Source organism: Trifolium pratense, linkage group LG6 (genome assembly GCF_020283565.1).
Source record: "Trifolium pratense cultivar HEN17-A07 linkage group LG6, ARS_RC_1.1, whole genome shotgun sequence".
NCBI classification, from domain to species: Eukaryota; Viridiplantae; Streptophyta; class Magnoliopsida; order Fabales; family Fabaceae; genus Trifolium; species Trifolium pratense.
This window is the reverse complement of record NC_060064.1, coordinates 40,593,837-40,608,274: the sequence shown is the minus strand read 5'-3', so window position 1 is coordinate 40,608,274 and position 14,438 is coordinate 40,593,837. Positions and strand designations below refer to the sequence as shown.

The following is a 14,438-nucleotide window of genomic DNA, read 5'->3' as shown; positions in this document are numbered from 1 at the left end:
TATAAAAATGTCACTCTTTCTGTCAAAACAATATAAAAATTCCATATATGCTTTCTTTATTTTATATTATTAGTTATAGAAATTATTGATGAGCATTATAATTAGTGAGCATTATACATATAGGACACGTTATCATTATATACTTAACGACAAAAAATGATGTGCACTCTTCTTTTTTTTTCCTAAATAATTCTTTATTTTTTATTATTCCGTGCACTGTTTTTTTTTATACTTTTGTATACGTAAAGGGAATCAATTATTTTTTTATTAAAGAAAATCAATTCAAATCCTACAGTATAATATAATTTATTGGTATTAATTATTACTGGCAAAATAATGTACGCGTATTTGTATTGAAAAAATAAATCTACACGTATTCCACAGTACATGTGCCCATTTTATAAACAGTACATTGTACACTTATTTTAATAGTATTTATTAGAATTTGTGAGGCTTATACTCAACCACAAAAGTTAGCTTAAGACCATCTCCAATGGTGAAGTACCTATTAGGTACTCATGGTACTTATTAGGTACTACCATTGGAGCACAACACATTTTAGTACTTAATAGGTACCAATTCTAATATAAGAAAACTCTCTCTTCTTTTTATGGGACCCATTTTATTTAATATATTCAAAAAATAAAAAAATCACAACTTTTAAATTGGCATAAAAATTTAATGTCAACCATATATAGACGTTGGTAGTCATTGTTTGTTTCTTTTTACCGTTGGAAAAAAAATAAATACTCGTATCATATAAATCAAAACCAAATTGAAGGATTTTACTCCTCTCAAAATTACCATTTTATTAATTATTTTAAATTATTTTTTAATTATGTAATTCTTAAAATTTGGCAATATTATTTTAAATTAAATTTTGAATTTTAATTATTTTCCCGAATTATAAAAAAAATAATCCATACTAATTTTGTAATTTTATCATTAATTCAATCAATTTATATTATAAAATAGATAATTAAATATATTGTAATGATGTGAAGTTATTAATGGAACTCATTTTAGAACTTTTTAAGAAATGCTCCATTGGAGGGGTTGAGTACCTATTAGGTACTATTATTAAAAAAATAATAAATTGATGATGTGTCCATGTGGGACCATTTAAGTACTAAAAAATGGAGTGCTCAATTGTGGATGCTCTAAGAGTTGAGGTTTGCACTACACTTATAAAGGCTATCTTTACCATATCTCTAGCTAATATGGGACTTCTAACACACCCCCTCACGTTCAGGACTGAACAAGCTGGAACGTGGGATCAACAACAAAGGGTGGCCCAAATATGGGAGGTCTCCACAACAAACAACAAAGTGGATCTATGATAGGCTTTGATACCATATTAGAATTTGTGAGGCTTGTACTCAACCACAAAAGCTAGCATAAGAGTTGAGGTTTGCACTACACTTATAAAAGCTATCTTTACCATATCTCTAGCTAATGTGGGACTTATAACAATATTTATTTAGAAAATAAACTTCTTCTTATATTAAATGTGGAACATGTGAAAAATCTACTTGTATTTCACACTATAGGTGCCCTAATGAGAATGTTAATATGTGTCCTTATAATACTTTTTTTTTTTAACAATCCTTATAACACATGTTAAGAAGATAAATATGAAAAAAAATTATTGAACTTGTGGTGTATTCAGTTCTCTAAACATTAAATGTTTTGTATTATTAAATGTTATATTTCTATTTTTAGGTAGCTTAATATGTGTCCGGATAAAAGTTAACATACCCTTTTTTTAAACCATATGATTCCAAAACAAATGTCCAAAACAAATTAAATGAGATCTAATAATTCGACCGCAAAATAAATAAAGTTTTATTAAGAGTTGTTTTAATTAAGAATCGAACTCAAATTTTTTTAAAAAAATATTTTAGAGGAAGCTCATTACCCACTTAAACCTAATATCTTGGTTATATACTCATGTAAAGAATGATGTGCTCAATTTACATTGTTGAGTACGATACCTTCTAGATAATATTTGATGTCATGTTATATTTTTATTAATTTATTATTTTAAAATTTTATATTTTAAATTAAGAAAAATGTTAACATGTGTCATTAATTAAGAGACAAATGTGTAAATATTCTCATAAAAATTGTGCATTCAACTCTTTGAACATTAAATATTTTATATCATTAAATACAAAATTTATATATTTAGGTAACTTAACATGTGCGTCAAAAAAAGTAACTTAACATGTACCCTTAAGATGCATGTTAACATGACCCTTAAATTAATTTTACCTAAATATAAATTGGGTACGTTAAAATATACTACCTAAAATGAATTCAAGGTGAATGAAATCCAAAGCATAAATTTCAACTTCCAAAAAAGGAAGAAAAAAAATCTAAGCAATGGAATCATGAATTTCAACCTAGTTTTGAGCTTTACTAGATCTCTTCCTACTACTTACCTCGAATGAATATATACGTTCAACATAAAATATTCGGATTTAGATTATCTAGTAAACAAATTCTCTTAAAAAAATTCTTAAGCGACCCTAGGCCAAGAGATAGTACAAATCAAAATTAAATTAATTGTCAAGTGTTTGACACAAACCATTTTATTTTTTCTATTAGAACTTTGGTTACATCTAACCATCTAATAGTTCAATAGCGATGATTCGAAAGTAGACGATTTATCGGATTTGGATAGACTCTAATATCATAGTTTTTTTTTCAAACAGCCAAAATGAGATATATTAATACAAACAGCCTCCCCAGCACAAGACGTATCAAGATAGACTACAAAAATTTACAAATAGTCAAATAATCAAAACCAGAAAACCAATCATCTCTAATATCATAGCTTAAATGAGTTATATTAGAAATGAATGACATGATAAACTTAGATAGTTACCAAGTTCTTAACACATAGGAGTACCCATATCAATGTTGTCTTATAAAAAGATAAATTGAAATTGTGCATCTTAAATATGCATTTTTTTCAACTTAACATCAAATCCAAAGCAATGCTCTTTTGGAAAAATAACAACATTGTTGGAGTTTTGCTTAAACATCCACCCCTTGAATATATCAAGAGGGTAATGCAAAAATATTAGGAAACTGCACAAATTAAAAGAAAATACAAAATGAACACAACAACACTATGAGCTCCAGATTAGAGTGCAATCATTCAATTCGTTCACCCATTGCTCAAAATCATCATTTGTTTGTGAGGCCTTTTCAATTTCAACCACCATGGCTTGACTTTGACTTTTATTCTTGGCTAATTTGTTAAGTAGGTCGACCATGCCTCTCCTCCTTTTCGACCCTGGCGAGGATGACTCACAACTTCCCTCTGATGAAGAAGGCTCGGGTGATTCCCGTTTCAGAGCAACCTCTCGCTTTGGCTCTGATATCAACTCATCAGAGCCAATGAGATGGGGAAAATTAAGTTTGGCTTTTCGGCCACGCATCTTAAAAGCAGCTTTGTCGTAAGCCAAACCTGCTTCCTCCTCAGTCAGATAAGTTCCAAGCCAAACTCTAGCGCCATTCTTCTTTGGATCTCTGATCTCTGCAGCAAACTTCCCCCATGGCCTACGCCTCACACCCTTGTATCTCTTCCATGATGGAGGAGCACTTACTCCAAGCACCTCAACTTTCGTGTCCAAATCGTTGTCACTTTTAGGGCTAGGTAAAGATTGATGGGATGTTAGAATGCTGGAATCATCAAAAAGAAGGTATTTTTGAATGTGTTCCAAATATGCTAAATCAGAGTCATTGTTGGTGGAAGCCATGTTTTGGGCTTTTGGATGAGAGTAGTGTGTTTTGGATCTAAAGTTTACCGTTTTTGGAAGCACTAGAGACTAGGGAATATTGTGCTATAGTGGTATACTACTCCCTTTATTTATACATAGCAACAATTATTGTTTATGAAATTGTTTATTCAAATATTGACATTGAAACCGCGTGTGTTATTTCATTATTTAATTTATTTATATATATATTCCTTTTAAGCTCACTTCTGTGAAACTTCGTGGCTTTTTGAGTTGTGATGGGTCGCCATCATTTTTAGTTGTTCAACAAATGAACATATAAATAGTACATTACCCTGTTTTTATATTTTTAATCTCTTATCCCTTTGTTGAATACTGTATTATTATTAGTTAATTTATTTTGTTGGTTTATAATTATTTTAATTTGTTTTATAATTATTTTTATTTTTTTAAATTTTAGTTGTTGGTTGAAGGAATACTCTAGTTGAAAATTAGAGATCATTAATATTTTAAGATACAAGATCAATTTAAAAGATTGACATGCATCTTTTAACATATAATGTTTTATACACACCGATTATAGTTCAAATTCATAACTTTATGCTTAAGGATTGAGTTATTTGTCAACTATGTCGTACCATAATAAGATATTCTTTTATATAATGCGATCATTTATAATTAAATGAAATTGTATACACGGTTAAAAAAAAAAGTAAAATTTGATCGATAATTGTTTCTTATAAAATCAGATTCGATTGCTTTTAGATAATTTATTTTAGGGATTGATTACTTGAATTCGATGACTTAATTACAAATAATATACTTTTAATCATGAAACTTGTCATAATAATGAGCTCTGATAAAAATGGAAATCCAATGGGGAATGTTTGATTATGAATTTATGATGATCAAGTTTTTTTGTTTTGTTTTTAACTTTGTAAATTTAGAGTTCGGCATCGAGGTAGTGTTATCTCGAATTTTTGACCATATGAATTTAATGCTAATTTGGTGCGTCATTTTAAATACGCGACTAAATTAAATGAATGGAAATAATAAATGGAATGTATTCATGACGGTCCAAAATGAACGTATTAAATAAGTTAATAAAGGACGTAAAAAGGTGATTAAATTGCCTAATTAAGCCTATTTAAAGTCTTAATTTCATAAAATGTTTTATTAACAAAAAGGCAAAGTTGTCTTCGAATCGAATGGGAATTTTAGAATCTTAGTATTCGAAGGCGTTCTAGACTTAGAATTATGTTCATTACTTTCAGCAGGAAATGACAAGAGTTTCAGCAGTTGTTCATTCTTGTGCCTATAAATAGTAGTTCATTTAGTTGGAATAAGGGTCATAATTCATATACAAAATTCACAAACCTAAAGTATCCATGCGTTCGAGAGAAGAGGGTGAAGTGAAGAACATGTATGAATTCGTGAACCATTTACTTTTTTCTTTGTAAAACTTTTACATTTTTATGCAATTTTAATCTTTCTTTTGCAATTTATCTTTTCAATTTCTCTCGTTCGAGGGAATCTTGTCTAATTTACATTTTTCTTTCTAAATTGTTCTTTCAAATTGGTTTACCAAATGTTTATTTCAATGATGAACATTAAAATTTACACACAAAACATGTCCTAGGATTTACTAGTTGGTCCTGCAAGTAATTAAATTAAACTAGCGATTGTTTACGAAAAACCAGCGTAAACAAATTGGCACGCCCAGTTGGACTGGTTTTGTGTGTTCTTCTTGTGCTTCTTCTCCTTCTTGGACTTAGAGTCTCCACCGTGAGAAGTGGACTTGTCCTTTTTCTTCTTCTTCTTCTGAGATTGTTCTGAAGGAAGGGGATCAACAGCAGCTTGAGGGGCCTCAGGGACAGCTTGTGATTTTGAACTCGAAGCAGGTCTTTTCCTCACCAAAGGCACACAAGTTTCAGCCTGAAAGATTGAGAAAAGTTAGTACAAGAAGAAAAGCAAGTTATCAAAAGAAAAGATAGAGGTTTACCTCAGCCTCATCATCTGTCAAGATGTGGACAGATTTAGTCCTCTTAGAAGAAGGCTCACTAGTGGAGTCATTGGTCCTTTTTCGACTCTGAAAATGGAACATTAATTAGTAACATTCGAAGCAAAATGGTGAAAGACAAAACTTTTTTGTTTAAAGTAATTACCGTTGTCTCTTGCTTCATTTCTTTGAGCTTCGAGTTGGTTGGTTGGCTACTTCCACCAGCATCAATAATAGCTTGATCAACAGTTTTGATCGAAGCTGTAGATTTGCCTAAGAATGCACATAAATTGATGTTAGTAAAATGTCAAATAAATGCCACTTTCAAGCCTTGACATGAGTGTTGTGGTGTCCATGATGTGACTAGAATAGTATCTGTCCCACCAATCAGCAAACTCTTGGGTGCAGTAGAAGGAATTGTGGAATTTGAAGGGATTAATATGGTAGCACGCTGTAGCAAGCTCCATGCATTTCTTATAGAATTTCTCATATACATCCAAGCCCAAGCAGATGTTCTCAGCACGCTCAAATAGGCTCTTGGGGCAAAGTTGAGAAAGACCAAATTGTTTGGAGACAAGATTTGGCTGGTAACCTACGAGGCCTGTGTCACTCGAAGTAGGTCCAACCTTACAAGAGAGGACATTAGGGTCCAAGTAAGCTCGCCAGATTTCGTTTACTCCCTCATCACGCCTTGGGTCAGTTGCTAGAAAAGGTTCTCGAAACCATATTGGGCCAATATCTCTTTTGACAAAGGGAGCAAACCTAGGCTTAAAATGGTCAAGAGAGAGGAAGAGCTTCATGTACTTCATGAAGGCTTTCTTAGAGTCTTGCCAGACAAGAGGAGTCAATCGAATTAGCCTTGTGCCTTCGATTGTATGTGTGTTTACCTCAGCTTGGTCAATAGGCAACACAACTTCATCATCATTATAACAACATCAATAATCGACGACTTAATCACGAGACAACATCAATAGTCAACGGCTTAAAGACAACAGCTTATAAACAACGGCTTATAATAGTGGCTTATAAACAACAACTTATAAAAACAACGGCAACACGACAAACGGCAACACAACGACCACCATAGCAATCAACGGTAACAAAAGCAATTTATTATTAATACAACATCATAATCCACACTTTGTAAGTATCCACTTAATTAAATTTGATTCAAATACGTTAATTTTAAATCAAATATTTTGAATAGTCTTTTTATCAAATCAAATAATTAAGTCAAAATCTCTCTTAAAATCAAAGCCAAGAACGACCATTATATAAAACGTATTCGACAAGTATTTCAATTGAATTATTCAAACCGATTGAATTCTTCTAATCACTTTTTAATTAGTTTCTTCTAAAAGATAAAGGTTCTACCACTATCTCATAACACAGTCTCTATGTAGCATGAATGTATGGGGAAAAAGCCCTTACCTTAGATGCTTTCCTTCCAAGCACAATATTAAACTCTAAATTCGTGGTCAGTATTAGAACCAGGATTCCGATCACTGTAGACATCGTTTTAATGATCCGACCGTTGAAAATGAAGAGTCACGTGTTGTAAACATGCTGCTCAAAATTGAACGCGATCCAACGGTGAACGAAGGAGAAAATGAAATTCTACGGTGACAGCTTTGTCAAAAACGAAAATAGACTATTATTGGGGTTTTCATGAAACAAATAGAAAATAGAATAGAAACACTCATCAAAGAGAACTTACACCAATTGAACTCGAGAAGAACGAGACTTAGATTAAAGATTGAAGATCACTTGACTGATGGATGGGCGTATAAGGTTTCCGAGGGAGTGAAACGGATCAATATATTCTGAGTACTTTGTATATAGTACAACCTTGACCTCTCAATCATGAAGAAGCTAGTAACAGGTTCTTAAAGATGGCAATGGTTTTGTGGAAAAATATCAAAAAGGGTACAATGAAACAATATTCTCACATCAATGATAATGAGATCAAGAGAAAGAGCATTGCGAGCATGATTATGCTACGAAAGAGAATAATGTCTGTATAGCAATATGCAAAACACCAAAGATGATGGTAATTGTATGTCATTCCGAGAATTAAAAATGGAATAGTAGAGTACCATAGACATATATGTGCCAACTTGATTGAGTGGGAATTTCTCAAACGTAAGCATTGCATATTGAGTTGGAAGGTTAAAGATTTACATGTCTATTAGTTCTTGCATCTTTTGCTATTGATGACTAGTAAGTAAGGTTTTCAATTTCATTTAATTGTGATCAATAGAATCATCAAGAGGCTATCAAAGAGGAGTCAATTTTTCTTTATTATTTACAAAATGATTTAATGGGAATTAAAATTGTGTTTCTTCTTCTTTCTTACTTTCTCTATCATTTTTCTATCTACACCCTTTCCCCCTTTATACTCTCAACATCTCTTTGTTTTATTTATCAATTATTTAATTATTCGCCACAAAAATAATTATATAAATATCGTCAATCAACACTACAACAACTAAATAATTAAATAAAATGAATTCTAATTTTTAGGGCGTTACAACTCTCCCCCACTTATAGAATTTTCGTCCTCGAAAATTACCTAAATAAAACAACCTCATGGTTCAATATCGCTACCAAAGCATTATTCAATTCTAAATGTAACATTTACTTGCAACCAACGACATAATATCAAAAACAGAATCACAATGGCAATAACCCAAACGAATCAAGCAACACAATAACAAGCACCACACACAAAAGAAACAAAACACACAATTATACCTTCTTTTTTTTTTTTCTCAACTCTTTTCCTCAAAGCACACTTAAAATAAAATCAATCCACAATATTTCATACTTATTTATACAAAGTATACTTCCTCCGATCTATCCATCCAAAATTTATTTTAGGAAACAGTTATTTAGGTTACCTTATAACTTCATAAATCTTAGTTTATTAATTCTAAGACAACATCACTAAAATAATTAGAGGGTTTTCAACACATATAATTAGACATAGATATGCAACACCTATTCAAAATAAATAAATAAAATTACTGAAGCAGCATCAATATTATAAGAAGAAAGCAAAAACAGCATTGCACTTATAAACAGTTTTAGTGACGGCAACAGGAACATCTTATATATATATATATATATATATATATATATATATATATATATATACATAGATAGATAGATAGATAGACCGCAGCAAGACAAATTATAATAGTGAGACAACATCATAAAAAAAAAAATTAATATACTAATCCTACAAAACTCATATATAACCGATATGACTTCTAATTCACAAATTCTGATTACCACATTATATAAAAGTCATTTAATTATGTCCTAAAATAGTTTCTTCATTCGATCAAATTGTTTTTATTTTATAAAGAAAACACTTCTTAATTTACATGATCTAAAAAGTAACTACAAAATTCGTAACCAATAAAGGAACATTTTTATAATAAAAGTTTAGACGAATACTTCATACTAACATGCTAATTACCATTCTTTTATCAAACTTATCAATCATATATACTTCTCATCATGCTTATTAGTAAAATCGATTCAACTCGAAAATCAAACAAAATTTCATACCTAATAAGCTATAAAAGTTGTTCATTCTCATTCAAAAGTAACATCAATACTCATCATCGTTAATCACCATCAATATTCACCACCAAATTATTCATAATTCATTACCCACAAGATTCATCATTAATAGAATTCACATAACAACACCAATTGATTTCATGAAAGCATCATCAATAGAATTCATTCACTATTAATAATTTCAAGAATATTCATCACCGTCATTATTTAAAATATTCATGGACAACAACCAATTTACTCAATCATCTATAAGTATTTTATTTCCAAAACTCATCATTTCGAAGATTAGATAAAATAATTTAACTGATTCTATCGCTACTCAATTACACACTCTCACCAGTTAGTTGATTATCTACTAAAAACATGATCACCAAATACCATTGTGGAAAAACATGAGTTTAAAATTCAAAACAGCGGTAGGTAACATGGGTAAAATACTCTCTAAAATCACAATTTTTTATTTTTATTTTTTTTACTCAAACCATACAACAAAAATCTTTATAATCCAAAATATACCATTATTTTTTTATTTATTTTTTTTACAAATTATATTACCACACATATATATATATATATATATATATATCCTTATCATCATAAAATTATTATCTTCAAAATGAGCACAAATTTATTCAACAAGTACTTCACCCAAAAATAAAGTTTTAAATTATAGTTTATCATAATATTTTCTTTTAAGAAACAAGCTAAAAAAAATTATTCAATAGAAAATTCAAAAACGAAAACATAGTTTCTAGCAAAGTCATCTCTATCAAACATAAGAAATCATACAATCATCATATATATAAGAATCACACTAAGAAACACCAATCATAATAAGTATGTCGCAAAATCACTTCTTTTTTTTTTTCACCTATCAAATATACAAACATATAACTATATATTTACATAATATTTATTTATAACTTGGGTTCACAACAAAATTTGAATAAACAATTTCCAAACTCATAATTCAAAATTCCATTTTTTTTAAAAGAATAAAAATAAATAAGTAAACAAACAAAATATCATTCAAACCAAGAAAACACATCAAGAAAACATAATCTCAAGATCAACCACTTAGATCACCAAATTGCAAAGCCAATATATTAGTTACACATATAATTAAAATTAAGTTTTAATCACTAATTAAATAGGACAAGAAGAATGGTAGGACTAACATCCAAGAAATCAAAACAATCACACATCAAGAAAATACACGCGACATACAAAATCGTTCCCACCCAAAAATCATTTTGTCCGAGGATTATTGCTCTGATACCAATTGTAACAACCCAAATTTTAAATAAAGAAATTGTTTACAAAAAAACTTAATTTAAAAAATAATTAAAATAAAATAGGTTTCTCAACGGACTATTCACTACATAAAATTTATAATTTATAAAACCCTTTTTCATTTATTCCCGCGCGCGTACAAGCAACATATCAACTTCACACATCATCTTTACTACCTACAACAATAATCATGTAAGGGTCAATTTCCTTATCCAAATTGAATCATACTCACCATAAGAAAAATGTCATAAAATAATAACAAAACACTTCACCAATCAAAAGATTTTCAAAAATATATATAATTATTTATTTCCAAAAAGTAAGCGGATAACTCGTTATCAATCATATAAAGAAACACACTATCAGAACATCAACGAGTAGCAACAACACACAACAAAGAGACACACCCAATAGGTAAAGCACAACTTCATCAATCCAAATACAACACAACATCAATAAATAAAATGCATGCAATGCGCCTAGACTTGTTAAATGCATGTGGTACCAATAGCAACGTCATTTTCAGTTTTACATCATGGAGGATCAGCGTCATTTCCAGTTTTACATCATGGAGGATCAACGTCATTATTTTCAACTTCATTGAACAACACCAATAGCAACATCATTAAGCAACGTCATTTATACAACTTCTATAGGCAACGTCATTGGACACATGAATGAATGCATGTCATGTTATATTAAGCAACGTCAATAGGCAACACAACTTCATCATCATTATAACAACATCAATAATCGACGACTTAATCACGAGACAACATCAATAGTCAACGGCTTAAAGACAACAGCTTATAAACAACGGCTTATAATAGTGGCTTATAAACAACAACTTATAAAAACAACGGCAACACGACAAATGGCAACACAACGACCACCATAGCAATCAACGGTAACAAAAGCAATTTATTATTAATACAACATCATAATCCACACTTTGTAAGTATCCACTTAATTAAATTTGATTCAAATACGTTAATTTTAAATCAAATATTTTGAATAGTCTTTTTATCAAATCAAATAATTAAGTCAAAATCTCTCTTAAAATCAAAGCCAAGAACGACCATTATATAAAACGTATTCGACAAGTATTTCAATTGAATTATTCAAACCGATTGAATTCTTCTAATCACTTTTTAATTAGTTTCTTCTAAAAGATAAAGGTTCTACCACTATCTCATAACACAGTCCCTATGTAGCATGAATGTATGGGGAAAAAGCCCTTACCTTAGATGCTTTCCTTCCAAGCACAATATTAAACTCTAAATTCGTGGTCAGTATTAGAACCAGGATTCCGATCACTGTAGACATCGTTTTAACGATCCAACCGTTGAAAATGAAGAGTCACGTGTTGTAAACATGCTGCTCAAAATTGAACGCGATCCAACGGTGAACGAAGGAGAAAATGAAATTCTATGGTGACAGCTTTGTCAAAAACGAAAATAGACTATTATTGGGGTTTTCATGAAACAAATAGAAAATAGAATAGAAACACTCATCAAAGAGAACTTACACCAATTGAACTCGAGAAGAATGAGACTTAGATTAAAGATTGAAGATCACTTGACTGATGGATGGGCGTGTAAGGTTTCCGAGGGAGTGAACCGGATCAATATATTCTGAGTACTTTGTATATAGTACAACCTTGACCTCTCAATCACGAAGAAGCTAGTAACAGGTTCTTAAAGATGGCAATGGTTTTGTGGAAAAATATCAAAAAGGGTACAATGAAACAATATTCTCACATCAATGATAATGAGATCAAGAGAAAGAGCATTGCGAGCATGATTATGCTACGAAAGAGAATAATGTCTGTATAGCAATATGCAAAACACCAAAGATGACGGTAATTGTATGTCATTCCAAGAATTAAAAATGGAATAGTAGAGTACCATAGATATATATGTGCCAACTTGATTGAGTGGGAATTTCTCAACGTAAGCATTGCATATTGAGTTGGAAGGTCAAAGATTTACATGTCTATTAGTTCTTGCATCTTTTGCTATTGATGACTAGTAAGTAAGGTTTTCAATTTCATTTAATTGTGATCAATAGAATCATCAAGAGGCTATCAAAGAGGAGTCAATTTTTCTTTATTATTTACAAAATGATTTAATGGGAATTAAAATTGTGTTTCTTCTTCTTTCTTACTTTCTCTATCATTTTTCTATCTACACCCCTTCCCCCTCTATACTCTCAACATCTCTTTGTTTTATTTATCAATTATTTAATTATTCGCCACAAAAATAATTATATAAATATCGTCAATCAACACTACAACAACTAAATAATTAAATAAAATAAATTCTAATTTTTAGGGCGTTACAACTGGCAGTGCCTAGAGCTTCGTACAAGTTGGCCAAAATTAGACGGCCAAATCCAAAGTAGCATCCTTCATGAATTTGGGTAGCCATGAGAATGTACTTTATGGCCACTTGGATTGACCTTGTGCAAAAAACGAAGTGGCACAACCAGAGGGTTAAGAATGCCACATGCTCAGCCTCAGAAACCTCGTCGCCATCTTTTCCTCTTTGTTCTTCTATATACTTCGAATAAGTATATTTGGTGATGGAAAGGGAGATGTTTTTGCTAGAATTGGTTGGGTTGTAGGTATCTCTAGTGGGCTTAAGGCCAGTGATGGCAGCCACATCAAAAAGGGTAGGAGTCATCATACCATACTTAAATTGGAAAGTTTTGCTAGATTTCTCAAAGAAGTGTAGAGCAGCAATTAAAAGCTCTGGTTGGTATTCTAGACTCATTCGAGACAATTGGATGAAATCAAAGATTCCATATTCCTTCCAAAAGTCACCATAGGCTTTCTCAACTCGATTGAGCCAAGGGATATAATTGGCGACTCTCAAGTATGGCTCAGTTCGAAAGAAGTTCTTGGGTTAGTCCAGGTAACTAAAGTTGTAAGGCTCACTGCTAAAAATCCTAGGTTCACAAGTCTAATAGCAGGGAAAGATTTTACTAACCTCTTTGTTTGAAACGTTGCGATTTGGTATAGGACCCCCAAATGCATGAGAAATTTCAGCGACGGAGAATGGAATCAACACTTGATTATTCCAAATTTCTTTCGCCGTCTTGTCGCCTTGAGGTTCAGGAACATATCGACTAACTCCATCACTGCTGCTAGCAATGGACATCCAATTTCCAGCTAATGGAACATCAATAATTTATGTGGAACTATATGACATTATGATGTTCTTGAAAGAAGCAATTGAATCTTTTGACATTCGGAATAAGATGTTCTTGAGGATGTTGGGTATCAATTAACTCAAGATTCGTTCGTAATCAAAAGAATCAAAGGTAAAAAGATTGTTTTTACTGAGATTGGGAGAGTTAATTGAAGGGATTTGAAGAGAGAGAGAGAGAGAGAGAGAGAGAGAGAGAGAGAGAGAGAGAGAGAGAGAGAGAGAGAGAGAGAGAGAGAGAGAAGAAGATGAACAGAGTGAAAAGAGTAAAGTGAATGAGTGGTTGCTATTTATAGTGTTGGTCAAAAATCTAAATTAAATAATTGGAAAAGAAAATAGAAAGGTCTTCTTTCAACTTCCTATGGAAACGTGTGTCCCATTTACTCCTATAAAAGTGCAGTCATGATGATTGTGGGGTTTGAAATGACAGTTGAAAAGAGCATTGATTGATTGTTGACTTCAGCGCCGTCTTTGGGAAGAGTGAAAGTTTAATTCGGAATCTTTCAAAAACGCCATATTCTTCATTCAATAATTCATTCGAAAATGGCATTTTTGGGGGGCAATTTGTTATCTCGAATTTTTGACCATATGAATTTA

General features: G+C 31.2%; 2 protein-coding genes across 3 annotated transcripts; both read right to left on the bottom strand.

The window, feature by feature from the left end:
• Positions 1-2,911: 2,911 nt before the first annotated feature.
• Positions 2,912-3,868, bottom strand: LOC123889954 (ethylene-responsive transcription factor 1-like). Its single transcript, XM_045939480.1, has one exon. The coding sequence runs from the start codon at positions 3,768-3,770 to the stop codon at positions 3,138-3,140; it is 633 nt and encodes a 210-aa protein (XP_045795436.1). The 5' UTR covers positions 3,771-3,868; the 3' UTR covers positions 2,912-3,137.
• Positions 3,869-5,195: 1,327 nt separating this feature from the next.
• Positions 5,196-14,100, bottom strand: LOC123893282. Of its 2 annotated transcripts, XM_045943215.1 has the most exons (4): positions 13,623-14,100; positions 5,915-6,021; positions 5,752-5,838; positions 5,238-5,684 (listed from the first exon to the last, which is right to left on the bottom strand). In XM_045943215.1, the coding sequence occupies exons 2-4, from the start codon at positions 5,930-5,932 to the stop codon at positions 5,436-5,438; spliced, it is 354 nt and encodes a 117-aa protein (XP_045799171.1). In that variant the 5' UTR covers positions 5,933-6,021; positions 13,623-14,100; the 3' UTR covers positions 5,238-5,435. The 2 variants fall into 2 exon arrangements, with proteins under 2 accessions (XP_045799172.1, XP_045799171.1); XM_045943216.1 differs by lacking the exon at positions 13,623-14,100 and having other exon boundaries at positions 5,196-5,684; positions 5,915-8,046.
• Between the last annotated feature and the right edge of the window lie 338 nt (positions 14,101-14,438).